Genomic DNA, 26,582 nt, shown 5'->3' with positions numbered 1-26,582 from the left:
AGGTATGGCAGGTGGGTCTTGAGAAGGATTAGTGGAAAAGAGCTCATGCTACATCAATTCAAGCTTAAGCTTGCCCTTAGACCTGCAAGGCTGACCTTGGAGACAGAAAGGTGACCCTGACAAGCATCCCCTGTATTGGGTTTCTGGATATGGGGTGGGGGGAATCTCCTTCTCCAGAATGGGCTATGTTACCCCCTGGGGATGGGGCTTCTCTGCAGTGACTGCAGAGGCGCCCCTGCTGATTTCTGCTGTGTCACTGCCTGGAGAGGAACGTGTGAAGCTGCTTAGAGGTTTAGTGGAAGGAGATGAAACCAAAGAGTTTGGCTTTTCAGCCACAGGGGATAAAGGAGGGGTAGGGATAAAGGGTGCCAAGGATTGCTCTGCACCTTCTCGCCATCTGAGCTTGGTTTCCCCGATCCTTTTTAGCCCCGGATATTTTACAGAAGAACGAAGTCGTCGATACCCCCAAGGGGGCATAAAATCACGTCCCTGAGAATACTAGCCACCGACTCGGCGCCAAAAGGAGTCCTAGGTGGCTGAGTCACGTGCAGACACTGTCGCCTGGGTTTAGACCGGTGTGAGCCGCCAGGCAGGCGGTTTCCGAAGGGAACGATTCACTGGGGTCTGGCTGGTCGGCCTCCCACATCCTCCTACCCCTTCCGAACCCCGGATCCGGGCTGCCGCCCTGGGTGGGTTTGGCAATTGTCCTGCTTGAGGTGGTTCAGGCCGCCCACAAGGAGTACAGCCCGGCAATCAGGAGCCGGGACTGCCGGCTGGGCTGGCCTGGAAGGAGAGGGACGGGCCGGAACTGCAACCGCAGTGGTGAGCAGCGCGGAGGGGGCGGCAGGTGCAGGAGCGGAGAGGCGGGGCGGAGCTGGGCAGAGTCCTTGACTCTCAGGCGTCCCGGAGTGACCTTCCCCCACCCAGCTAGGGCCTAGGAGGTGGGGACCTGGAGCGGAGGGAGGCCAGGAGTGCACGGGTGCGAGCAAGCAGGCGGGAGGATGGATCGGGACCAGCCCAGCCGGGGTCCCCCGAGCGTCTGCCGGGCGCCAGGCGACGCAGGTGTAACGCATCTCACTTCGGAAAGGGCGGGTTGGTGCCCAGCCAGGAACTAGAAGGGGGCTGCGCGGGGCTGCCCGAGCACCACTCGCAGTCCCCTCCGCCCCTCTCCGTGGCCCCGCTCTCCAGCCCGCCCCTCACGCCGCCGCCGCGGCTCCTTTGTGCCGGCCCCGCGCCCGCCCCTTCGGGTCCTAGGCCCCGCCCCCTCCGCGCCGGCGATTGGCCTGCCGGGCCGCTAGTGGGCGGGGCGCCGGCCCGCCACGGCGCGGTATATAGTAAAGGTAGGGCGTGCGCCCGCAGCCAATTTCTCGGCTCGTGGCGGGCACCTGGGTCCTGGGTCCGCAGTCCGTTTGTCCGTCCTTCCCTCTGACTTTCTCCTGCCCCCTGCCCGTCTCTGCAGAGGTCACAGGAGGCGGGGGCCGAGCACGCGTCCCCGGCGGCAGCGGCAGTGGCAGCTGCGGGTTCGCGGAGCCCCCGAACCCCCAAGGGCAAGAGGAGCGCGTGGCAGACCAAAGAGAGCCCGTGAGCGGCCGTGCGCCCACCAATAGGTGCGGGGCTCGGAGCCGCCCAGCCTGCGCGGTCCCTCCCTCCTCCCTCAGCCCCCGCCGCCGCCGCCGCCTCCCCCTCCTCCCGCTCCTGACTCTGCTTCTCCACCGCGCGTCTGGCACTCTGAGAGCCGCAGCGGCAGCGGCGGGTGCAGCCTGCGGAGAGCCAGGCCGGGGACGCCGACCGGCAGCCGGAGAGGACGCGAGGGCGCACGCCGCAGTCCCCCACCCTCAGTCCCCGCGGCGGCTGCTGACCCGCCACTATGGCCCGCGGAAAAGCCAAGGAGGAGGGCAGCTGGAAGAAATTCATCTGGAACTCGGAGAAGAAGGAGTTTTTGGGCAGAACCGGTGGCAGTTGGTGTAAGTACGGGGCCCGCAGCTCTCGCCCCCGGCGCCTTGTCTCTCTGGATAGGCGCATCCCCTGCGCAGGCTCTGCGGACCGCGCGGCTCGCTGCGCGCTGCCGAGGGCGGCGGGGCATCGGCTGCTGAGCGCTGCTGGGATCGCGCCGGTCTGGGCTTGTCATCCTCTGAGGAATGCGGAGACCCCGGATAGGCGCGGGCTGGGGGCGGGAGCACGCCGGGCAGAGGGTTATGTATATTTTAGCGGTTTTAGTGATTTGCAGTCTATCTGAGCGTCGCTTGAGCCCTTCCGTCCTGGGGATGGTCAGGCTCTGGGAGACTACATTATGTCTGTCCCGATAGTCATGTCCCAAGTCCTAAAAAATGAGATTTGAGGCCATGAGAGAACCACACGAGGGTAATCGGATCGAATGCAGGCGAGGTTGTGTATTACGGCACCATTCTTCGAGTCTAAATGTGTACCTCAAAAGGAGGAGGCGGCAGAGGGGTGGGTGGCAGAATCCATCCACACTGCAGCATTTCGTAGCGATGCCCAGAGTTTCCCCCGGTGACCTCCCCTGGAGTCGTCATAGCCCAGAAATGGCCCAGGAAGCTCCATGGCAGGACTCCGTTTCTGAGCCTTGGCCCCGAATCATGGCAAAGTCTAGCTGTTTTCAGTGTCTAGAGAGAGACTGCAGAATCAGTAGCTTGGGTTGATTAGGGTGAAGGGTTGGTGTAAGAAACAAATGGCACAAAGGCAGAAGCAGGTCATTTTATGAGATTTTGGGACAGCTGTTGCTTGGCTGGGTAGACTTTTTTTCCCCCTATTGAAAATTAGATTCCTTACTTGTCTTCCACCTCTACACGTGAAGGGTGACATTTTTTTTAAAGGTCATTTTGAAGGGCGGAGTTGTAGGCAAATCTATAGAGTCGTGATTGCGGGAGAGAGAGAGGGGGAACTCCCCCCTCCTGCATCACTGCCCCCTCCTCCTTCCCTAATATCATCATCACCATCATCATCATCGACACCACTAGCACCACTAGCACCACCACTGCAGCCACTAAGGGAGCCCTGGTAGGTGCTGATGCGGTGTTCCTGATTGGGAGGATCTGTGAGCATCGGCATGAGAATGAGTCAGGGAAATAGTGCTTGGCTGACATTTTGAAATGGAAGCTTGGCTGGAATATGTGATTTTTGTCAGGAAAAAAAAAAATGCAGCCTTGTAGTGGGTTTCTCTTGATTGAAAAGTAAAGGGTTAATAATGCATCACTCTTCAAGGTTAGTCAAGGTGAAACCTCATCACAGCCCTGTGCTTCCCAGCATAGGTATTCCTAAGCCATGTTAAATCTAGGTCTTTAAAGAGATGGTTTTTAGCTTATATTTTATATTTTTTTTTTTATCTTGGGAAGACTCCGTTCTTCAATGGGATTATTGCCATAGTTTCTCATGCATTAAAGATAACTCTCTGTGTTTCCTTAATGTGGAAGGGAAAATCTGAAGAACCTTCGGTGTGGAGGGTGAACAGCTCCCTGCCATCTCCTAGCTACTCCTGGTAACTTGAGTGAGGCCTGGGGGGTGCACTGCGGAATGGGCCCCTTTCTCCCGGATTCACTGGAGGTTTCTGCCCTGGTGATCTGACTGACCCCAGCCTCAATGTCATGTCGTTGACTCCAGGCATATTGTAATATTTGCCCTCTAGTATTTTTCCTCCTCATAAAATATATTTCTTTCCTCATTCCAATTCCAAAATAGTATTTGCTTTAGAGGGCAAGGCAGTATGGAACAACTTGTTCTGTAAGCTGGTGTTTAATAAGGCAGCACCTCCAAATGATAGAGGAGAGAGAATATCCATGTCTTGATACCACATACACCAGGGTGTCAATACACTGATTAATGAATGCAGACACCAGGACTGGGGCTCCTGTCTCATCTTTCCTTCCATTTCCCAGGGTGCAGGTGCTGGGCTAAAAACCCAGGTTTTATTTTGCGCTAATACGCCTGCTCCTTTCTGGCAAAGTAAGAAATGACAGAAGCTCTCGTAAGCGGAGAAAGTGGCAGTGGTGGCTGTCTCCTGTGGAGAAAGGCCACCTTGCCAGCACTGGGCCCAACACGGATGCCCTTGGGACCAGGGCAGGTTGCCCTTGGTTCAGTTCTGCCTGTAGGTAGATTTTCACCAAGATGGACGCAGGAGCCTCGCCTGTCACCTGCTGGAGAAAGCGCATCATGCAGGTCACTCAGTGCCTTCCAGCTTTTCATGAAGTTAATGCAGGCGCCCATAGGTTTTGATGTTTACCTCTGGGCTCAGGTGCCATTTTCCCTTTTGCCTGTGACCCTTTGAAGGGTGCTCTTTTTTTCCCTAACTGGAAAAGCTCTATGGTACTTGTATTTTTTTTTTTTTTAAAGGAGGAGACATTGCTTAAAAGGAAAAAAAAAAAAAAGAAAATCTCTAAAGCTTACCCTCTGTGCCACCCCAGCCTGTTGGCACAGTATGTCCCGCTTTTCTTCCCGAGACTGCTGTGGGGGCCCCACCACACCTGCACAACCGACTCCAACCAAATGACCTCATCACACTCGCTGGGGAGATTGTGCTAAGTACCATAGCAGAGCAAAGGAGAAAAATCCTTCCCTTTCCTTTGGGTATAGTGTCAGGCAGATTGGAAAGGCTGTGTCTTCTCAGATGTAATCAGTGTGCTTACAAAATGACTTGTTTGTCCATAATTATGTTTGTGTTTTAAATTGTGGCCTCGATCATGGCCCTTCTCATGTTGTTAGAATCAGCTATCTGGAGTCCGCAGAATGAGTATAAAAATGCTTCCGTGCTAGAGGGGCCAGCTGCGGTTAGGCCAGCGGCGCCAAGATGAGGTGGGGGCGACAACAAAAAAAAGGATCCAGCAGTTCTCTCTCTGACTGTGTTATACCAACTCTTGCACCTCTTAGGAGCGTTCACTGGAAAATTTTTCCAGATCTCTTGACGTCACAGCCTTGCCATTTGCCTACTGCTGCCTGGATACAGAATGCAGCACTTAACCCTTGCCCTGCGGGGAGGCACTGATTGTGTCGGGCAGCTGGGGTTCTGGATTAGACCATCTTTTCATTTTTCTTCATCTTGGCTTGTGTCTTTGCCCTTTCCCTTGTTCTTTTTTTTTTTTTTTTTGGATAGAGGAGAGAAAGAGAAAGGATTATAATTAAGCATTTTGATGTGGTTTTATATGTGTTTTGCCTGTTTTAACAACTCCCGAGTGTGATTTCCCCCAACCACTTATTTGCTGATAGAAAAGTTGAGCTTTTAAATGTGTGGAGAGGGCAATCTGGCTGATTCCAGCCACAGTGCACCCACTCCCTCCCAACATCCCTCCCAGGGGGCGCGAGTGCGCACGTACACACACACACACACATTTCTTTTCAATAATACTTGTTCTGTTGCTTGTCCCCAAGGACCCCAGCATTTAATGCAAGAGATCTGAACATTTTCAGAAGTAACCTAAGGCTCCTTTGTGCAGTCATGTTTCAGAAGACTTGATAACCTGACGGCTCTCTGTTCCCCCTGCTGCATTCACATGGAGTTGTTTGGCTGGCATCGGCTGCCGGGCGATGCCTAGTACAGCCTGTTACTATGCGGCTAATCGGGGAGGTAATCCCTGTAAACCAGTAACTGATAGCCTCATTCCAGTCTATGGGCTTCGCAGTTTATTTTCTTGGTTTTTTTGGCTTTTGCTGCTATTCCAGCCTCCATTCTGTCATCCTGATAATATGGGGAAAAGACAATGAAGTTTATCAAGTCAGTCCTTATTCTGGGTCCAGTCAGAGATGGAATGAAAACTTGCTGGCCATTTTTACTATAGCAATTCCTTCTCCCCCGGCCTCCTTGTTTGATTTTTGATTCCCCCTGAAAGAAGAGACAATGTGCTTGGTCAGGAAGATGTCACTGGGTTTCTCAGCATTCATTGCTGTGTCTCAGCATAAAAACTCACAGGCATTTGAGCGTTAGAAGCAGCAGACCCTGGATTGTGGCACTGAAATGTCAAGGGATAAGTCAGCAGAGAAAACACACGTCTCGAAGGGAGTATGATGTCATATTTGAAAGGCATTGCATAAGCACGAAACACAGCCCCAGATTTTATTGGTGATCTTCATGACTCTTTTTTTAATGTAGGGAATAAAGTTATTTCCTATAAAGAATCTTATTTCTGGCTGGATAGTCCTCCTACCCTTAACCACCCCTTCAACAGACACACACTAGAACGGAGGGCTCTCTGCCCAACCCTCTGTTTTTACCCCGCAGTGTGGGAGTGAGGTTCAGTGTCTTGATCGGTGTTGGAAAAGGAAGCTCTGAAGACCCAGGGTGGAGGGGAAGCCAGGAAGAAAGGCCATTCATCTCAGAAAGGCCGTTCATCTCTGTGACGGTTAGCCTTGCATCCTGAGCACGTGACTGCATCATAGCCTTTTTGTTTGTCTGTTTTCCTTGCAGTTAAGATCCTTCTCTTCTACGTAATATTTTATGGCTGCCTCGCTGGCATCTTCATCGGAACCATCCAAGTGATGCTGCTCACCATCAGTGAATTTAAGCCCACGTATCAGGACCGAGTGGCCCCACCAGGTAAAATGAACGTGAATTAGTTCGGTTCTTCCATAGCTAAGAGGGGTGTCACTTTTTCAATTGCAAAAACATTCTTCTGAAAATTGCCTGTCATGTGGTCTTCAGCCCAGCCTAGAAAGGAAAACTAGGAACTTCGTTCTGTTGCAGGCAGATCTCCTTCCCGCATTGCAGGCAAAGCTCCCGGGGGTTGCAGACATCGTCTTTTCACAGCTCTGCGGGGAGGGGGAAGAGCCCTGGTCCTCCACCCAGGCTGCCACCAGCTCTGTGACTCCCAACCAGGGAGGGCCGCCTTCTTTCATCTCTAACACCCCATGGGTGGATCAGTGGGATCATTTGGGGGCCTTTCCAGCTCTCACACACATCTTTCACTTTCTCGGAGGGACTATGACTCAGATACACCCTTTAAAAAACCACGTTGGCTCCTGTTTTTAAAGGTTGACTTATTTTTAGGGATGATGAGACGCTCTGAAGTGGCCACCTACTCCCAGGGAGAGGAGAGGTGACTTCAGGGGTCCATTCTCCCACCTGCTGTCAGCGGGCAACTTGACTTTGAACAAAGGCACTCTCTGTTTTCACTACTTAATATTTATACCTGTTTGTTGAACAGGCTTATTTACTGGCCTCCTGGGCCCACTTTACAGGTCAATTAACTGCCTCCTCTATCTCTGAAAATGGGGGGCAACAAAGAGGGCATCCTAGACAGATGCAAAGTGCCCTGAGGTGATTTGTGTGCAGTCACTGTTGAGTGACGGGCACCATGGGCGTGCCTGTCCACGCTGGTCCCTAAACCCCAGGAAGGGCCACTGCCATCATGCCTGAAGCTGACAGGACAGGACAGGACAGCAGAGCCACCTCAGCATGATTGTTCCGTTGGTGATTGTACTGCCCTGCTCTTCTAAAAGTCATTGTCAGGAGGACCTCGAGAGAGGAGATGTTGCATAACTTCTGGGTTCTCACATTATCAGTGACCTTGGGGCTGCCGCCGGGGGTGGCAATGACGCGTCCCCCTCTCCACTTTCCCTGGGCAACAGTTTAGTAGCAGCTGTACTGAGGTGACAATCTCGAGGCTGTCTTCATGGTCCTGAGCGGCCTTGATCGAGTGTGGCGGCTGGTCACAGACTTGTTGTGTTCACCTCCTCCTCCTTGGGTACAAGAAAGACTCTCAAAAGAAATTCTCCTGAATCTGGGGGTGGAAAACACTGGTCTTTAGCCCCAAGTTCAATAGTCCTCTGCTATAAGAAAAAACCCTAAATATTTCTAGGTAAATTTAGGTCTAGGGGATTTTGGAAGTGAAAAAAAAGAAAACATGTAAGTATAGAAAATGATTGAAACCTGCTTAATAATCCACAGTTTCCAGCAGCTATTTCCCGAAAGAGGCGGGGTCGGGGGAGTCTGTAGAAAGGTTGAAGCAGGAATTCTGGTGTGCACAGAGAAACGTAGGATCTTAAATAAACATGTTGGACACTGGCGTTTGTGACAGTAAGCATGGTGTGTCTTTTCACATTCACTCCTGCTAGGATTTTTACAGTAGTATTAGTAGTCGTAATTTAAATATGTGTGGAACATTTTTTTTTTTTGGCCACTTAAAAGCTATTTTTCAATCATGATAACATTTTCTAGTATTTCTTTTACTCAAAGTCAAAGGTAACCCCAAAGTCAAGCATTTTCTTTCATTTCTCAGATTTAAAAAATGGTTCTTGAGTCTATAAACTTTGGGGAGTCAGTTAAAATTAAAAATTTTCTTCATGTTATTTGCAGAAAGGGAAATTTCACTTTCAGAAAGAAATAGCCAAGACAACAAGGTCCTACTGTATAACCCAGGGAACAATATTATCTTGTGGTAACCTGTAATGAAACAGACCAGTTACCTATAATGAAACAGATCAGGCAAAGGAATATATGTATGTACATGTATGAGTGAACTATTATGCTGTACACCAGAAATTGACACAACATTGTAAACTGATTACGCTTCAACTGAAAAAAAAAATTCAAACAAAACAAAACAAAAGAAGTAGCCAAAGTGCTGGACTTTTAAAGGAAGGACTTGCAAATGACCTTGCCTATAAAATCTCCTGTCTGAGTTGCTCAGTCCTTCCAACACCGTCTCTCCCTGCCCCCCAGCCTCCCCTTCCTTCCAGCCCCTTCCTAAAAGACACATTCTTAGTACCTATATTTAGTGTCCTCACAGCAGTTGGACTGACCTAACCAACCGTCACTTCTCCAGAGGAATGCTGGTGGCTCATCTTAGAAATATGCATTCCTGTCCTTTGGTCTGAGTCACAGGAAAAGTGCTTCCTTCCACAGTCCTCCATCTTCCCTGTCCTGTGCCCAGGGTTCTTTGTCATTTCTCCGTCTCTCCTTTTCCTCGTCCCCTCCCCGATCACCTTGCCAGGAGAGTTGAGGCCAAGTTCCCTTTTGCCCTCGCCTTTCCCAGGGACCTGACATTCATCTGAAAATGATAGTGGCCTCTGAGCAGGAACGCCAGGTCAGCAGAGCACTTGCTGCCAAGAAAGGCAGCCCGTGGACCCTCCCTGAGTGCTCTCAGGGACCTGAACCGGCCCCTCCTCCTGGTGTCTTTCAGAGCAGATCTCAAGAATTTGTATTTTTAGGGGAAGGGTGTAACTCAGTGGTAGAGTGCGTGCTTATCAGACACGAGGTCCTGGGTTTAATCCCCAGTACCTCTATTAAAAATAAATAAAGAAACCTAATTACAACCCCCCCTCCAAAAAAAAGCAAACAAAAAAATAAATGAACTTCAATTTCCACAAACCAAATGAGTGTATGGAAGAATACCCTGGCAATTTTTGGCTTCAGCTTAATATCTCTAAACCTCTATTTTCGTGGCAGTTAGAGAGGGAAACTGTACATTTAAGTCAGATGATCCTAGTGAATGTGAAAGAGCTGGTCCGTCATTTAAAGGTGTAAAGACATATCAGTGCTGTCATTAACTGAACTTGAGTCACGAACCCAGGTTCTGACTGACTGGGTTTTGACCACCCTTTTCACACTGGATCAGGTCTCTTCTAAATAACACATGTGAATGGGGCCAAATTAAGGAGTGGCAATTGTGCAGGACATTTGGGTCTATATGTCTGTGACACTGGGTAAGCAGCTGGGCCAACCACAGGAGCCTCAGAAAAAGGACGAAATCATCGAACAAGTAAAATGTGAGGACAGATGGACAACAGGTAGAGTTCCTGGCCCTGAGCAGTGCTGGCCATCAGTGCACATGGCATTCCTTACAGTCCTGCTGCCGTGGGATGTTGGAACAGATCTGCCTCCTCAGCCTGGAAGGCCAGGACTACTGAGATAGTATGTGGAAACATATTAAATTGCTATTTTTGTGGACCAAAAATGGTTGTTTCTTGGCAGTTTCACGTGGCCTAACCTAAGTATGAAAGCAGCCCCTGAGGCCATGACACACAGTTCCCAAAAATGTTGACCGGAGATGCACAAGCAGGGGGTGTTGAGTTGGACACGGTCCCACCATTACACACAGTACTTAACCTCACTAAGCCTCAGTGTTCCCATCTATAAAATGGGAGTAATACTCTGTGAGGATTAAATGAGGTAATAAATACATGTAAAGTGAATAGTACTTAATAATAGCAAACCTAGTGACATTAGGTAAGGTTATTAACTGCCACCTCTATTTTTATAGCCCTGCCCTTTCACTGGAAGCAGTAGTTTGGAGTTTTTTTTGTTTTGTTTTTTTCCCTTTTTGGATACTGAGTTCAGTATTTCAGGCTGTGAGCTTTGGCTGATACACCAGGGATGCCTTGTACACTTACATTATCATGAAGGTAATAGAATCTTAGCTTTCCGTGAAAAGTGTTTAGAAGTTGGATTAGGAAACATGTTTAAGAAAAATGTTTAAGTGCATTTAAGTGACCTTGTGTTGGTTCTGTAATCTCTCCTTTTAAAATGCCCACATTTGTTGGCTCAGCCCCTGCCCAGCGTTCGTCCCTGGGGGACCCTTTTAGGAAGGTCCTCAGCGGCGGTCACGGGCATCTCTTTTTACCCTGCTCCTGGTGGTGGATCTGGAGAAGGCAGGAGGCACACGGGCGTGCACGCTCCCACACACACTCACACTCACCGGCCCCGGTGTGACCCTGCACTTCTCTCTGCGTGTCCTATGTTTAACAGAAAAGTCTCCTCTTCCATCTGTGCTGCCCCATCTGACCTCACACCCACGGAGCCACGGTGGGATGAGATGAAGGTCATTGGTGTCAATCAGGGGTCCAGGGGAGAGTCCCAGCTGCCCTGCTCCTGGTAAACAGGTGTACGTGTACACTCTTGCTCTTCCTCCTCTTCGGGTCGTGGGCGGGTTTTTTGCTTTGCTTTGCTTTGAAGTAAAGATGGCTCAGTGCAGGAAGAATTCATTTTAAAAGGGTCCTATATCCAGTGAGATGGTAACCAGCATTGAGAGGAGGGAGAAGAGGGTGGGCGAAGACCAGCAGACCACACTGGCGCCCCCAGGAGACTCCATTTCATCTTGATTCCAAGAGAGAAGTCTCTTATCTTAAAACCCATTAAGGTACAAGGTGTTGGAATTTAAGTCTCAGTGTGATTAAATACAATTCCTGAGAAGTCATTACATCAGTCTCAGAATTGCTTCTTTTTTTTTTAACAGAGATACATAGGTGATAATTTATTTTTTAAGACTTCATTGTTTAGAACAGGTACAGGTTTACAACAAAACTGAGAGTGGTCCATAGATTTCCCATAGACCCTCCGCTCCTGCTCCCACCAGCCTCCCCCGTTATCAGTGTCACTCACCAGAGGGGGACAGTTTTTACCAAGAATGAACCTGTGTATTACTGACTCCTCATAACCACCCAGAGTCCACAGTTTACCTTAGGAGTCACTCTTTTTTTTTTTTTTTTCAGTTGAATTATCATCAGTGTACAATGCCGTGTTAAATTCTGGTGTACAGCCTAGTGATTCTGTTATACGTATGTGTATTCCTTTTCATATTTATAGGCTTTGATAAGAATTGCTTTTTTTTTTTATACTACATCACTCATATTAGTCTCTTTTATTTACATTTCGGAGATGGAATTGTACACATTTGGCTTCCTTACACTTTGGAGGAATTGTAACCTTGAAGTGCCAGTAAGGTGTCTCTCTGCTATTTTGTTAGATTCCATTGATCTGTGAGCTGACACAGTAAATGTGCAGTGCCGCCCAGGCCCACCTGCTGCTCGTCCCTGTCCATCTCTCCTCCCTCCCTCAGCTGCGTCCTGCCAACCTACTCCCAGAATTTGAGGCAGCAAATAAGCTGGCCTTGATGGCCTTAGGACTTCCAGAAGGTACTGCCCAGCCTCATGGTTCAGTAAAGGGCTGAGGGCGGCAAACTCCAAATTCCTTTCCCCAGTGGACCTCACTGTTTGGCTTCCACAACTCACCTACCCAGGCTGCTCTTTCTCCGTCTCTAAAGACAAGGGTACAACCAGTAAGTCAGCTTGGGTGTGCAGGAAGCCTACTGATATCTGAGAAATGTCATGTGCTCATTTTAGATGAGTGAGCAGAGCAGAGACCCTGCTAAATAGGACCAGGTAACAAATTTCATGGAGGGATGGTGGGAAAAATGACTAATGAATCTCTGAAGCTTCATGGAGAGCTTTGCTGCCTGCTCACTTGAGGGAAGGGCTCCGCTGTGGAAGATGTTTGTGGGAAGAGCGCCAGCCTCCCAGCGTCCATTTCTGCCTCCATTTCTGTGGGAAAACACGATGGGGTTGGACTTGATGTCTGTGCTTGTTCAGTGCACTCAGTCTAGGAATCTCAGGACCTGAGGGCTGCCTGACACAGACAAGGCTAGAGAGAAGTTGGGCAGGTGGAGGGGACCAGGGAGGGATCACCTAGTGGCTTCCAACCAGACATCTCTTTTCCCACATACTCACATGAATAGCATCATCTGATACCACAGAGAATATGATCTCTTATTTTAGGATATTGGTCACTTGGCAAATTTTTTACCTAAAGTCAAATACACTGTGTCTGCTTGTTCTTCAGTTTGACCTTGAACAGAAAAGCATAATTGATGCCTTTTTTTTTTTTAATGGAGATATTAGGGATGGAACCCAGGACCTTGTGTGTAGTAAGCATGTGCTCTACTGCTGAGCCATACCCAATCCTTTATGTCAAATAGTAGGATTCGACTGTTTTTCCCATTGTAAAAATGGTTATCTTTTATTTTATTGGGGACAAGCACAATCATGTGCAAAGATATGTCCCTATGAAATTCTTTGCACTTCTAAAATAGAGCCCCTGAACCAAGTAATTCTCTCTCTGTGCACCTGAAGGGAAAAAAGTCTGATGATAAAGGGTAATTCTACAGATGGAGAAGGGCCTTCAACCAGGGCGCGTAGCATTTAGCTTAGACAGGAGGGAAGATTTCCGCCCTGCCGAGGGTTGTTGAACATCTAGGCAGGCTCGCTCTAGAGAAGTTCCGCTGGCTCATCTTTCCGAGGCTTTTCAAAGGAAGCAGCTCCTCAGGGGGGTTGGGGAGACTGTAGATGTGACCCTGCCCAGAGGCAGGGAGGGTGGCTTCAGCAGCGGATCCCAGGTCCCCTGAGGCAGAGGTGAGGCACAGATTTCCAGAAAGCACAGCACACCTTTTTTCCTGTGCCCTCCCTGCCATTTGTTAGGTAAACTGATACTGGCCCTGCAGAGGTAAAATAAAAACTGGAAACAACAACCAAAACTCATAGATATCTTAGTGGCACTTAAAAGGGGAAACTTTGTGTGTGTAGGGATGTGTACATATATGTATGTGTCTAAATGTACATAGAGACAAATAGGTGGAGAAATCACAAACTTGCTACATTATAAACCTAATTGAAAACAAAATACTTCCTTCCTAGTGAAGAGCCTTTCTTTTTCCCTTCTCTTTCTCTTGTCACTGCCCCTGTCTGCCCTAAGCACCTACTAAAGCCAGAGATTGTTTTCCTTATTTGTTTCTCAAGAGATAGGGAACCAAGCAGAGGCCAGTGTAAATCTAAAAAGCAAGTGCAAAACCAAAAGGATTTAAAATAAAAAAATTTTTTTAACTTCAAATCTTATGTAAAGTTGACAGACTCATTAAAAACCAGTAGTAAAATTTCACATATCTAAATTCTGATTTCAACCCTTTCAGGTGGCTTTATTAAATAATAATCAATATGTAATTTAAGGTAAATGGTCAGAGCTGGGCAGAGCTCAGCGTGGTTAGTGTCAGCTCAAGTTCGGAAGACTTTGGAGAGGCAAAAGGTTAGATCTGTTTCCTGGAATATAATTTGAAACCACAAGCCAGTGATTGGGTGTTCTGCTATCTTTGGCCTCTGGGAGTTACCACTGCAAACAAAGCTCATCCTTGTCCAGGGCTCCAACGTACAACCCGAAGGAGTGGGCAGTATGTGGAGAGGGCAGCTGAAAGCATTTGATCCAGTGTGAACACCAAGGTGAGATTTGTATCGTCCTTGGAGAGAGTCAGAGCTGAGGAATTTGTCTGTGGACTCAAGATAATAAAGAAGTTGCCAAATCCAATCCTATTCCTTTCTATCCCTTCTTTCCATTAGTCTGATAATGTAAAGTAAAGGGTTTAAAGGATTTAGATATCAGGTCAAGGGTCCTCATTGCCTCTTGTAAGGATCTAATTGCTTAAGAGAAATCACTTTGGAGAAGAGGAATTTTCCTAATGGTTTAGAGAAGATCTCATCAGAGGATGCTCCTAATTAATTAAGATTATCCAGAACAGAACAGTCCAGGGCACTGATCTCTGAGAGCTTTCAGGAAGGGAAATTCTCAGGCCTGCAGGCAGGCTCCAGATGAAGAAGAGAGAGGAGGCAGACGTAGTGGGTGAGGGAGTGCGGGACCTTCCAGAGATGTGGGGAAGGAGAACGAAAGTGTGTACCAGGGAGGCTGGCTACATGTGATGCAGGGCTGGGGGCAGGAGGAGGGGAGGCGCTCTGGATGTTTGTGCATGTACCTGTGTGCTCCGTAGGGGAGGGTTTAGAGAGAGGAGCTGAATGCATGACCTCAACCCAAACCATTTATGCTTTTCTGGAAGCAACCTTTAGATGAGAAGTTGAGTATCTTAAAAGGACAGTCTCTGAGCCTTATATTAGTTACACCTTCCAGGACCCTTCAGAGAGACTCCAGAGGGAAACTTTAGCCTAGGGAAGAGAGAGAGAGACAGATGTGGCTGAGCCTCCTGGGTTGAGCTGTGACGCCTGGGTTCCCTCCTCCAAGACTGTGTATCACTTAAAATGGAAAGGACGGGGCACACACTTTGGCCCAAGGTCTAACCCAGCTGGGCAACTCACAGGAGGCATAAGACCCAATGCTTAACTGTCCATTCAGCTCTTCGCATGCTCAGTTTCACCAGTTCCTAATGCTTCTCAGTACAGAACACAGGCAAGATTCTCCAAGCGTGTTCGCTCTCCATTTCACTCACATGGTAACATACAGACTCAGCAGGGCTTAGATCATGAGCCGTACTTCCGGAAGGCCGTTGGGCTGGGCATTGGTGGACACAAGACCAGTTGTCTATAACTCTTTTCTGGGCCAGTGGTGCCACTGTGCGTGTAATAACAAACAATACGTATATTTCCATTAATCAGATCTTAGATGATCAAAACAGAGGTGCTAAAGAGAATCACTGGTGCAAGCCTCTGGGTAAGCATGAATTTAGTTTTGACCGTAGCTCTTAGGCTCCTGAGGAATTCACTCACTAGCAGTACCTTTTGTTAGTAAAGAGCCCCAAGCACTGAGTGAGAGGAGCTAATGCTTTGGGGTTTCACACATGTCACCCGGTCTCTTTAATAGTGGCGACCCTGCACTTGGCATTGGGAGGGAATGAAAAGCACTCTGCAGAATCCCTCTCTTCCTCTTTTCACTCTCCTTTTTTTCTGGGAACTCTGAGATATACATCACTCATTCTCACACGCACATCCAGGAGGTGGAACCCTGAGCAGCCACTGGAAGAGAGGATGCAGAAGCAGCCAGAAAGTGAGAGGCAGACGGGCTGAAGCCAGGCCCGAGGGGACATCGGCCTGTGTGACCCTCACCTTGCAGTCTAGGTCCTATCATGTCTTCTCTCAATAGGGTTGCTTTCCTCTTTTTAACGTGCTGGGTGAGATCCTCCGAACCTCACACCAGGCTCACTGACGTTTGGTTAGTGTGTTGCTTTTTGCCATGTCACCTGCTCTGCAGATGGATCATGACTGACAAGACTGTTAACTTGTCATGCTGATGTCCCCGTGGTCAGCTGGCCAATTCTTCCCCCACCTTCTGCCTTCCTGAAGATGAGGCGAGACCCCTCCTTGGTTTCTGACTTCGTCTTCCCCCTTCATCTGTCCACCACTCTCCTGCCTTCTCTTTTCCAAGCCTGGAAGCCCTTAGATCTTCCCTTAGTCCATTTCTGTGCCCCCCGCCAGTACCCCAGCACCCAGAGTACCTGAAATAGGTTCCGAGCAGACCTCCTGCCTGACAAATACAAAGGCATTTGCCTGAGTTCTCTGGCTGCCCCACGTGCTTGCTCTCCCAGCGGCCACTGTTCCTGGAGGCTCCTTTCTCTCCCGACTCCAGGATTATTCTAGGAGAACATCCCATCGTGCTGGGTTCTGTCACACCTCCTGCTGTGGGCCTGCCTCTGTACTTAGCCCAGGGCCAGACAAGTCACCTTGACTTAAAAGTCCTGTTTACAACTCAAACCAGGGCAAAGACCCCCACCACCCCAGGCATTCTGCATTTCAGTGGGGGGGGGGGAGCCCCCTTGACCATTCTACTTCAAGCACGAAATCCCAGTGGACACGTCTCACCTCTGTTTATTTTGCTTTATTTATGTTTGCGTGTGTCTGTCATCTTTATCATGCGGCCTCTTTGTACCATAAGTGGTCACAATGCCGATTTTCTGACTTAGTATTTTTCAGGGTCTATTTAAAGTGCATAAGTCATACAATTTTGTATGGCTGCGAGCATCTTAAAGGAATGTTTTAATTGCAGTAACCTTTGTTTCTCTTTAACTGAAGATTTTTTTTTTCAGCCACTTCCCCTTTGACTCATTTGCATCTCTGGTGACAGCATTTCCACCTGAATTTCTCTGATTCTGCGTCATCCTTTTTCTTAATGTCACTTGTAGAGTAGTTTGTCTTGGTCCCCCTGTGCCCGGCTCCAGACCCTTGCGTTCCTCATCTTCATCTCCTTGCTTTCCATCCCTCTAGGGAACTGCAGGCATGGAAGAACGTGCCCATTCAGCCTGCTGAGCTGGGCTCCCCTCATTATTTCACTGCTTTTGAAGCTTAAAGCCATCCTTAATGATGAGAAAGAGTAACGGCCATTTAGCCCCGCCCCTGCTGAAGCCTGTTCTCAAGCCTCACAAAGGGTGTTGCCAAAGTGTGACTACCTTCGAGTCATCACTTCCACTTTAACGAGGTCACTGACTTCAGACCTGCATGGCGATTGCCAGGCTCGGGTTCTAATTCTCTAAAGCAGCAGTTCTCCAACCATGGGTGCTTAAGGATCTTTTCAGGCCTGTGAAGCAGATTCTCAAGTCCCACCCTTAGAGATGGTGATTGGGCAGGTCTGAGTGGAGCCCGGGAGGCTGCATGTGTATTTTACTTTGTTTATGTTTGCACATATCTATCATCTTTATTATGTGTTTAACAAGCCCCAAGGTGAGAGTGATGTAGGTACCCTGAAGGTATCTTCTGTGCCCAAGTCAAAGAGGGCGGGTCTGGGAGTGGGGGTTCTGATAGGGTTGCCAGATTAGCAAACAAAAATACAGGATGCCCAGTTAAATTTGAACTTCAGATACACCGTGAATAATTTTTTTATGTATTTATGTCCCAGATACTACACGGTAACCAAAATTATTCATGGTATATCTGGAATTCAGATTTAACCAAGCGTCTTGCATTTTATTTGGCAGCCCTAGAATAGAATGCCATGTGATTGACTCTCCACCCATCGCCCCGGGGTAGTGCTTGCTGTTCGAGTATCTGTTTAGGAAGTCTTGTGAATGGCAGAGGCTTTTGGAAGTTAAAAGATCTAAAAAGTTAGTTAAATCCAAGGTACATATATTTTGAATTTTACCCTGGCTGGCACGTGACTTGCTCAGAATAACCATTTCATTTCAGAATGGAAAGCAGGAGTGGTAACTGCACCTAAATTCTGTATTCCTCCAGTTTAGGTCCAGAGATCCAAATGAAGGTCTCTACTGAGGAGTCTTGAGCCTGAGAGTGTGTAGTGGTTGTAAGTTAAGTGATTAAAGGAGTATGGAAGAGGACCTCTGTGTTCAGTCAGGGAAGGGCGGGCCACCTGCACGAGATGCTGGCTAACAACGCACTGTTTTTGGACTTGGGCACAAGGGAGGGCTAGTATGGTAACAGGCTTTGGAGTACAGCATGCTGGGGTTGGCATTCTGGCTCCACTGCTTCCTCTGTGACCTTGGGCCAGGTGCTTAACCTTTCTGTGCAAGAAGTGTTTTCATTCATAAAACAGAGATAATGCTGATCATGAAATGTTGCTGGGGAAATTGCATGCTATTATGATATTAAGACAGAGTCACGGGCACATAGGTACTTAACCTCAGTGCCAGAGAAGGGATGTCATAAGAGCGATAAGCACTTAACCCATTCTTTTTAGCCAGCTGCCGATTAGCAAAATCTGTTTTCTACGTGGAGAATCTGCTTTTGAGGTGTCTTGGTTGACTGCCTTCCCACTAATGATTTTTTTGTGTTTTTCTCACTTTCTTCCTGGTCTAGGATTAACGCAGATTCCTCAGATCCAAAAGACTGAAATTGCCTTTCGTCCTAATGATCCCAAGAGCTATGAGGCATACGTGCTGAACATAGTTAGGTTCCTGGAGAAGTACAAAGATTCAGCCCAGAAGGATGATATGATTTTTGAAGACTGTGGCAGTAAGTAGACATACTTTGGGTGTCTGTGGTTAATTCTTATTTCCTGTCTTTATTTGTTATTTAATGATTGAAAGTTGCTCCTGGAATAATTAAAAGATTGAACTCTGGCCATATTAAGAGGATACTTCTGTTGTGAAGCAGGAAGACTTTATGGGTTCGGCTTGGATACAATGAAACAAACAATGTAGCCTCAAGTATTACTGTTATCTGCATTTGAAAGGTGTCTTATTTTTTGAAGACTTCCGTGTTACCAAACAAAAGTTCCTGTGCACAGTGACACACAGTGAGGCTGAACAAACTGGAAGTCAGAGTTTGGAGCAGAGAAAGAAAGGTTTATTGCTGGGCCAAGCAAGGAGAATGGGTGGCTCATGCTGGGAAAAAACCCCAGTGATTTTTGGGGAAACATTTTTATATGCAGAATTTGGGTTGAGGGCTACTGGGTGTGTGGCTTTCTTCTGATTGGCTGGTGGTGAGGTATCAGGGTGGTGTTCCAGGAATTTTGTGCTCAATCTGAAGTCACCATCCTCCACCTGGGTGGGAGCCTTCGTTCCTGCAGAAGAACTCAAAGATCTGGTTATCTGTATTCTTTGAGGAGGAACCAGGACCCTGAACCACGCTGCACAATTGTTTCTTGATTGCTCCTCCCTTGTGGAGGGTTTCTGGTCAGGGTATGTTTTAGAGACCTGGCTGGGATGGATAATGAACTATGTCTTAGGCAGCTGAGCATTTGGGTAAGGAAATGACCCATGAATGTGAAAAACGGCTCTTAATTGCATGAAGCCGTTGACAGGAGCACACATCCTCCCTCTTGCTACCTGGAGACTGAACTTCCCAGCCTTGTCAGACCTACCAAAACAAGACTGCTTGCTCCAAGTTACTGGGTGATAACAGTTGTTCTGATTCAGTTTAACTCCAGCTCTTAAAATGGCAGCCTGTTGTGTAATGTAGGGTGAATTGCCATTTTAAGTCATTTTGAAAAGATCTAATAATTTAAAAGAAACGTTTTCACTAAATGTTTCTCATTAGAATTTACGTGAGTTTTTCATCTTACTTTGTAGCAATTAAAAGGCGCATATGACAGGTAATTAGGGTGAATTCACTTCTCAGGAGATGGACTGAAGTGAGGCACTTTACCATTTGAAGGGAAAATCATTAACTTGTGAACTTAAAAAATGTATAATTTATGGTATTTGCATCAATTTCCTGCAGGATGCTTTGTTTTAACTTTGAATCTATTTTCATTTATCTTTTCTCTGGCTTTGAAATCAAAGTAGCAATAAAATTACTCAGCTTGAACAAATGCTTCTAAAACTCAGTGTTGAAAGGCAAAAACTGAAATAAAAACTTTTTTCTGAAACCTTGAATGGTGGTTGAATAGAAAAAAAAAATTCTTCTTCCCATTTTACTGTTGAACATGTTCATTAGGGGCATAGCTCCAAGAAATCCTGACCGAGAAACTTCCAGTTCTGAAAATTATTGGCACTCCTTTTAATCTGTGTTCTAATTATAACGTCCCTGTTATTGAGCTGCGCTGTGTTGACCTGTGTAAATGATGCCACTCATGAAGCAAGATCCAATTTCCTTTCAGTCTTCTAAATAGCCGAGTCATCCATTATTTAAAGGAAGGGAAGTATTGGCTTGTCAGGCACTAGGAAGCTTTGGTGTGGGGTCATGTACTAGCTTTTGGTAGAATCCTTTTTTAATGTCAGTGAAGAGATGAGAGATGACTTGCTGGAAATCCTTCTCCCCCGCCCCCTTTTTTTAAATGTAGGTACTGGGGATTGAAGCCAGGACCTCGTTCATGCTAAGCATGCACTCTACCCACCCCCGGAAATATTTCTTTTAAGCTTTTTTTCTTTTCTTTTCTTTTCTTTTTGGAGGAGGGAGGAGGTAATTAGGTTTATTTATTTATTTTTAGAGGAGGCACTGGGGATTGAACCTGGGACCTCATGCATGCTAAGCAGGCACTCTACCACTGTGCTGTATCCTCCCCCAAGGCCGGATATCTTCTCTTCCTTCAGATGATACATTAAGGGCAGAGTTAGCCCTGACTTAGAGTAGGTCATCATGACAAGGAAGAAGGGGTGCTTCTCAGTGGTGCTCGGGGACGTGTGGGTACGAGGTGAAAATGGCGTTTGCCTTTTCAGGTGTGCCCAGCGAGCTCAAAGAGCGAGGAGAATTTAACAACGAGCGAGGAGAGCGCAAAGTCTGCAGGTTCAAGCTTGAGTGGTTGGGCAATTGCTCTGGACTAAATGATGAAACTTATGGCTACAAAGACGGCAAACCATGCGTCATCATAAAGCTCAACCGAGTTCTGGGCTTCAAACCTAAGGCAAGTCCCCTTGCAGAGCCTGGCATGTGGATGAGCCGTTCACGGTTGGATGTAGCACTTCATTGGTATGAGAAGAGACTGTAAGGGACTTTGAAAGGATACTCAGTGACAGTGTTGAAGCCGATCACTAGAGTAACACTGCAGACTTCTGCAGCCACCTTGAAATTCTTAGAGTCAGGTTATTAATCTCATCTCCTTAAGTTAGAGAAATTCTAAGTGACAAAGCCAAATTCTGAAGTTCTGTGACCCTGTTCTTCATACTTCTTTAACATTATTCTACAATGTAAAGTTTTTAAAAGTAAAAATAGAAAAGAGGTATCTTTAAATTTAAAAGCTACCTGCATGTACAGTCATATTCTAGTTTTGGTACGCTTAGAACCAGAGTACTAAAAAAAAAATTCTCTGGTAGTCTGAAAAAACGGTGCTTTTTTTCCTGAATGAAGTTTTCATTGTCAGATTAAAAGTTGCATACGGTCTAGGCAGAACTTTGATAACCATGCTGTTGGCTTTTGCTATTATTGCAACTTATAATGGGCAAATATTACTTGAAATCACCAAAAAATGGCAAATTGCCTTTGCTCAGCATTTGGTGAGATGATAGTAACTCTTTAAAGGAAGGAGACGTGTATTGGTGTTATCTCTGCTTTTATAAAACCACTTATTTCATTCTCTCCCCCAGATCATGAATAAATAATGCCGTCCTCTCCCCTTAAGCATGGATTCTTCCAGAAGGTTTCCACTAATTGCTCATGTGAGCATTGCCATTAAGAGTGTAGCTTATAGTTCTGATAGGAATTGAGTGCAGGATACACAGTTAAAATGAACGAACTTCCTTCATTTCTGGAATTTGACTCTTTTGTTCATTAATTTTTGATTATATGCAGTCAGTTTATTTCCACAATGCTTGTCACCTGTAAATAATATTTTCAAGAGAAAAATCAGTGTAGAGATGAAAAGTTTTATTAGCGTTAACTGAAGGATGTGTTAGAACTCCTTTACTGCCACCAGAGGCAAAGATGGATGAGTGGGTGGATGGATGCTTGCCTGGCTGTCTTGATGGATCTCCTACAGAAATGAATGCACCTCTCAACAGAATTTTAATCTTCTTTCCACTTAGGCTAGGATATAATGGAAGAAAAATGGTGAAACCATTATGTCACACTTAAGAGTTGATATTCATACGGCTAGGAAACTCTTCATCAAGATAAACCAGCTATAAACCAGCAAAAGGAATTGGTGTGGTGTCTCCAAGGGAAGGCTAAGCCTGATCCTTGTTCTCTGAACCCCTCACTTTTCATTATTCCTTTTCATAGACATTGAGTAATTTTTGTCCGCCACAGAGGCAGTCCATCTAGTCTATTGTGACTCACTTTTCTTTCTATATCTATAAAGATATTCTGTTAAAGTAATGAATTCAGCTATTCTTTCTTCTCAATCCTTTTTTCTTTGAACTCCCCTTGGTTATCCATTGCTATATTCTGATTTGCCACCCTACCCCAAATCCCCAACTCTTTTGTTGTCAGAATTATTTTTGTCACAGATGGTGGTACCCCAGCATCTCCCTTGATGTGCCCATTTCCTCACCCTCTGAAGACAGATTCTGGCAACTCCTTTATCAATAAGCATTTTCTCTTCATATTTTTAAAGATAAATCTATTGCTGGCAGAAAGCTTCAAGAGAGTCAAATCTAGATAATCATTTTCTTATATTCCAAAACAAGAGTACCACCAAAAATATTAGTTCCTTACTGGTACAGAGAATTGCCCATTCTATCTGACCTCGATTAGACTATGCGCATGTTACGTCTCATGTCAGGACTCACATTCTATGCTGGAGTGAGTAAGTCAGGGGCTGTCTTCCAGGAGTAGGTGTCCATCACACTTTTTTTTGAGGTGGATTTGAACTAGGGATGTAGGAAGGCAGGTTCTGGGTATTTCACTACAGCAGTAATTTTCAAAGTTTACTCTGGGTCCCTTTAATGGACTCACCCCTTCACAAGACCCCTTCCTTTAGGGCCAGGCCACTTTTATCTGTTTTACATACTGGTCTTTCCTAACAAAACTGGAACTTAAATGGCAGTGCCTCCACTGGAGATTTAAAAAAAAAAAAAAAAAAGAGTGAAAGAAAAGCTTACTTGAGGGAGAAAGGATGGCATTATTTATTCATGGCTCAGGAGGAAAACCCAAATTTTATAAAAACAGAAATGTCAACCAACTTTTCCAGTCTAATTATTATAATCTTAGCAAAGGAGGAGCATTATTTCTGAGTTGGCTCTTGTTTTTCAGTGTCCTTGAATGAGGCTTGTAATGAGTCACCACTGGAAGCTCCTTTTAGTGCTAGGCTGCATCACTGCTCAAGCGTAGTGGTCGTGAAACGTGGACACTTGTTTTTATTTCAAGAAAATCAGAACATGCCCTTTCGTGGATTGGTCAGGGGGCTCGTGCGTTCTGCTGTCCTCAAGTGTCTTACGATTTCAGTTGACTTCCTGTGACCAGTGTGTGCTTGCTGGTGCTATAAGCTAGTTTTATTTTTTTCAGAATTTACAAACTTACTGACCAACGTGGGTTTTATTTTTAGCCTCCCAAGAATGAATCCTTGGACACGTACCCAGTGATGAAGTACAGCCCGTATGTTCTGCCTGTTCAGTGCACTGGCAGGGTAAGGAGACCTTGAGAGGGCGAGTGGGGCAGGAGAGGAGGGGAGGATGAATGAGTTTAAGTCAGAGGTAAGATTTCAATGTGGGAAATAAGAAAACACTGCTTCCAGGAATCAGTCGGTTGAGTTGTAGCTCTACTGGGTACAGGAAGATGTGACAAGAATAAGACCATTTGTTGATTTTTCCACTGGAAAAATCTGGAACTAGCTGCATTTAATCATTTGGTATATGGGTTTCTAGGACTGAAGGGTGAACTGCCCCACACAAGTGCTTCTCTGGCCCACATGGTGTGTAAAAAATTCAAAGCCAACATTTTTTTTTTTAATTGACAATTTCCCATTAAAAATTGTGGTTTTGGCTTTTCTTTAAGAAAAAAAAAAACGCTGAAAGATTACAGTAACCATCAGCCTACGTATGTTCCCTTTAAATCTAAAAACAGGTACCTGATGGTTTAGGGAGAGCAAAATAAAAAAAGGGGAATCCCGAAATAGTCCTGTTTTCTCTGGGCACCAGGAAAGGAAATGGACACAAGGAAATAAAAAGGCAAAATAGTTCAATGTTTGGAGATAGTGTCATTGAAAATATCACCCACCAGGCCGAAACGGAAGAGTTTCTGATTTTCAGTGGTGGGCCTATTTCTAGGAGGCTGTGTTGGCTTGAGGAAATGCTTAGTTGGCCTTTGCTACTGTTTCCCATTTGTATGATGAGAAGAGCCTCCTTTAATGATCGTTTCTCAAGGCGGCTGTGGATTAGAGGCGTATGCATCATTTCCTCTCGTGTTGGATGCAGAACGCTCGTCCCTCGGTGGTGAATGTGCACCTCCTTCCGAGCAGGATGTGAGCCAGGCCTGTCAGGGTGGCCCGTGTCCTCCAGCAGTGGTGTGCACACTCCGCTGTGGGGCTGCGAGTCGTATTTGTATGGGAACCCCAATAGGGAGCCAGGATGTGAGCCGCTAAAATCTCAAATCCTCTCTGGTTTCCAGCGAGACGAAGATAAGGAGAAGATCGGAACCGTGGAGTATTTCGGACTGGGCGGCTACCCCGGCTTTCCCCTGCAGTATTACCCCTACTACGGGAAGCTCCTGCAGCCCAGGTACCTGCAGCCCCTGCTGGCCGTGCAGTTCACCAACCTCACCATGGACACGGAAGTCCGCATAGAGTGTAAGGCGTACGGGGAGAACATTGGGTACAGTGAGAAGGACCGTTTCCAGGGACGCTTTGATGTAAAAATTGAAGTTAAGAGCTGATCACAAGCACAGATCTTTCCCACTAGCCATTGAAAAAAAGTTTAAAAAAAGATAACAAAAACAAAAACCTACTAGTCTTGAACAAACTGTCATACGTATGGGACCTACACTTAATCTATATGCTTTACACTAGCTTTCTGCATTTAATAGGTTAGAATGTAAATTTAAAGTGTAGCAATAGCAACAAAATATTTATTCTACTGTAAATGACAAAAAGAAAAATAAAAATTGAGCCTTGGGACGTGCCCATTTTTACTGTAAATTATGATTCCATGACTGACTTGTAGTGAGCAGTGTTTCCGGCCCCTAAGTATTGCTGCCGTGTGTGTTTCATTTAGTGTACAGCACGACAGGTGCGCACTCTGGTCATTTTTCAAGCCATGTTTTATCGTATCTTTTTTCTACTTTATGTGAGCAAGGTTTGCTGTCCAAGGTGTAAATATTCAATGGGAATAAAACTGGCATGGTACTTTTTTTTTTTTTCCTTCTTTTTGGGTTTGGCTCTTTCAAAGATAATGGCCCATCAAATGAGCGTTTTAAACACACTCCATAGTCTTTTCCTGTGGTGTTAGGTCTTTATTTTTATTTTTATTTTTTCCTGGGTCTGGGCTGGGGGGGTGGGGTGGGGAGGGGTGGGCTGTCATGGGGGAACTGCCCTTTAAATTTTAAGTCACCCTACAGAAAAACACGAAAAAGGTGATGGGTTGTGTTGTGCTTTGTACTGAATGCTGTCTTGACGTCTCTTCCCCGTCCTCCAGTACGTCCTGAAGCTGTGTCTGAGATCTGGCACGCCCGTCACTCTGCCTAGTGATAGGGTGAGCTTACTCGCTTTGTACATTTTCTTTCACTTTCCTTTTACTTTTTTCTTTTTCCTTTCTCTGGAGGCATCACATGCTGGTGCTGTGTCTTTATGAATGTTTTAACCATTTTCATGGTGGAAGAATTTTATATTTATGCAGTTGTACAATTTTATTTTTTTCTGCAAGAAAAAGTGTAATGTATGAAATAAAAACCAAAGTCACTTGTTTGAAAATAAATCTTTATTTTGGACTTTATAAAAAGCAATGCAGTACCCCATAGACCGGTGTTAAATGTCGTCTACAGTGCAAAAACCCGTGTTCTAACATCTGTCATAATTGCCAGGAGTACAGTGCTCTTGTTGGTCTTGTATTCAGTCAGGTTAAAACAATGGACAATAAAAGAATGAACACTCCTCATGTGCGTGATTCACTCTCGTCTAAACGCCCCAACCTGTGACTTCCTTAATTTCTGTACTGCTAGTTATCCAAGATCTTGAAGAAATACTGAACCTGGAAGACACACATGGGGTTGCATTAGTTCATGTGGGAGCTCGGCCTCTTCCACCCAACCGAGGCCAAGCGCTCGTCAGGACCCCGGACACGGGACACCAGGGTGCACAGCCCTCCCCAAAGAGACAGGCTCATCAGAGACAGAGACGCCTTCGCTGAAGTTTTAAAGGTCAAGTTTAGAAATATTTTGCCGTGACACTCAGTTTAGAAAATATCAAATTTTGGTTCCTGCTAGTGCTTCACTCTAGATAAGGCTATTAAAAAAAAAACCAAGTCAAAGTTGTTAGTAGTTCAGTTACCAAAAACCCTCCTATGAGGTTAGGTTTGAGGTTCAGTAAATTAAGAAGGTTTATACCTTGCTTTTTGGTTCCTCGTTCGGGCCCAAGTCCTTATTTAGCCATATATTCAAAAACCAGCCTTCGTGTGAAAGACAAAACTGAGCTTTCTGAAAAATGTTCTCCAGGTATAACTGAGCTGAAGATTTAGTATCACTTAACCAGCAGAAATACCCAAACTAAAATCATGGCATCGACTTGGGGAAAATGGAAACCTTTCACACACAGCCTGGGCGGCCACAGCTCACGCCAGTCC

The 26,582-nt window shown here is 46.3% G+C and overlaps 2 protein-coding genes across 4 annotated transcripts in view; one reads left to right on the top strand and one right to left on the bottom strand.

Annotated features, from left to right (window-relative positions):
- Positions 1-1,354: 1,354 nt before the first annotated feature.
- ATP1B1 (ATPase Na+/K+ transporting subunit beta 1) lies at positions 1,355-25,894 on the top strand. The gene is made up of 6 exons (XM_006173246.3): positions 1,355-1,964; positions 6,413-6,541; positions 18,292-18,447; positions 20,595-20,779; positions 23,357-23,437; positions 24,418-25,894. The coding sequence occupies exons 1-6, from the start codon at positions 1,868-1,870 to the stop codon at positions 24,679-24,681; spliced, it is 912 nt and encodes a 303-aa protein (XP_006173308.1). The 5' UTR covers positions 1,355-1,867; the 3' UTR covers positions 24,682-25,894.
- Positions 25,704-26,582, bottom strand: part of NME7 (NME/NM23 family member 7) — a 171,996-nt gene continuing 171,117 nt past the window's right edge. For all 3 annotated transcript variants that reach the window (XM_014556069.2, XM_032463786.1, XM_006173248.3), the window contains one exon: positions 25,704-25,991. In XM_014556069.2, coding sequence (XP_014411555.1) covers positions 25,963-25,991 — 29 coding nt within the window. In that variant the 3' untranslated portion in view covers positions 25,704-25,962. The remainder of the gene's footprint in view (positions 25,992-26,582) is intronic.

Source organism: Camelus ferus, chromosome 21 (assembly GCF_009834535.1).
Source record: "Camelus ferus isolate YT-003-E chromosome 21, BCGSAC_Cfer_1.0, whole genome shotgun sequence".
Classification (NCBI taxonomy): Eukaryota; Metazoa; Chordata; class Mammalia; order Artiodactyla; family Camelidae; genus Camelus; species Camelus ferus.
This window is presented reverse-complemented; position numbering and strand designations above follow the sequence as displayed.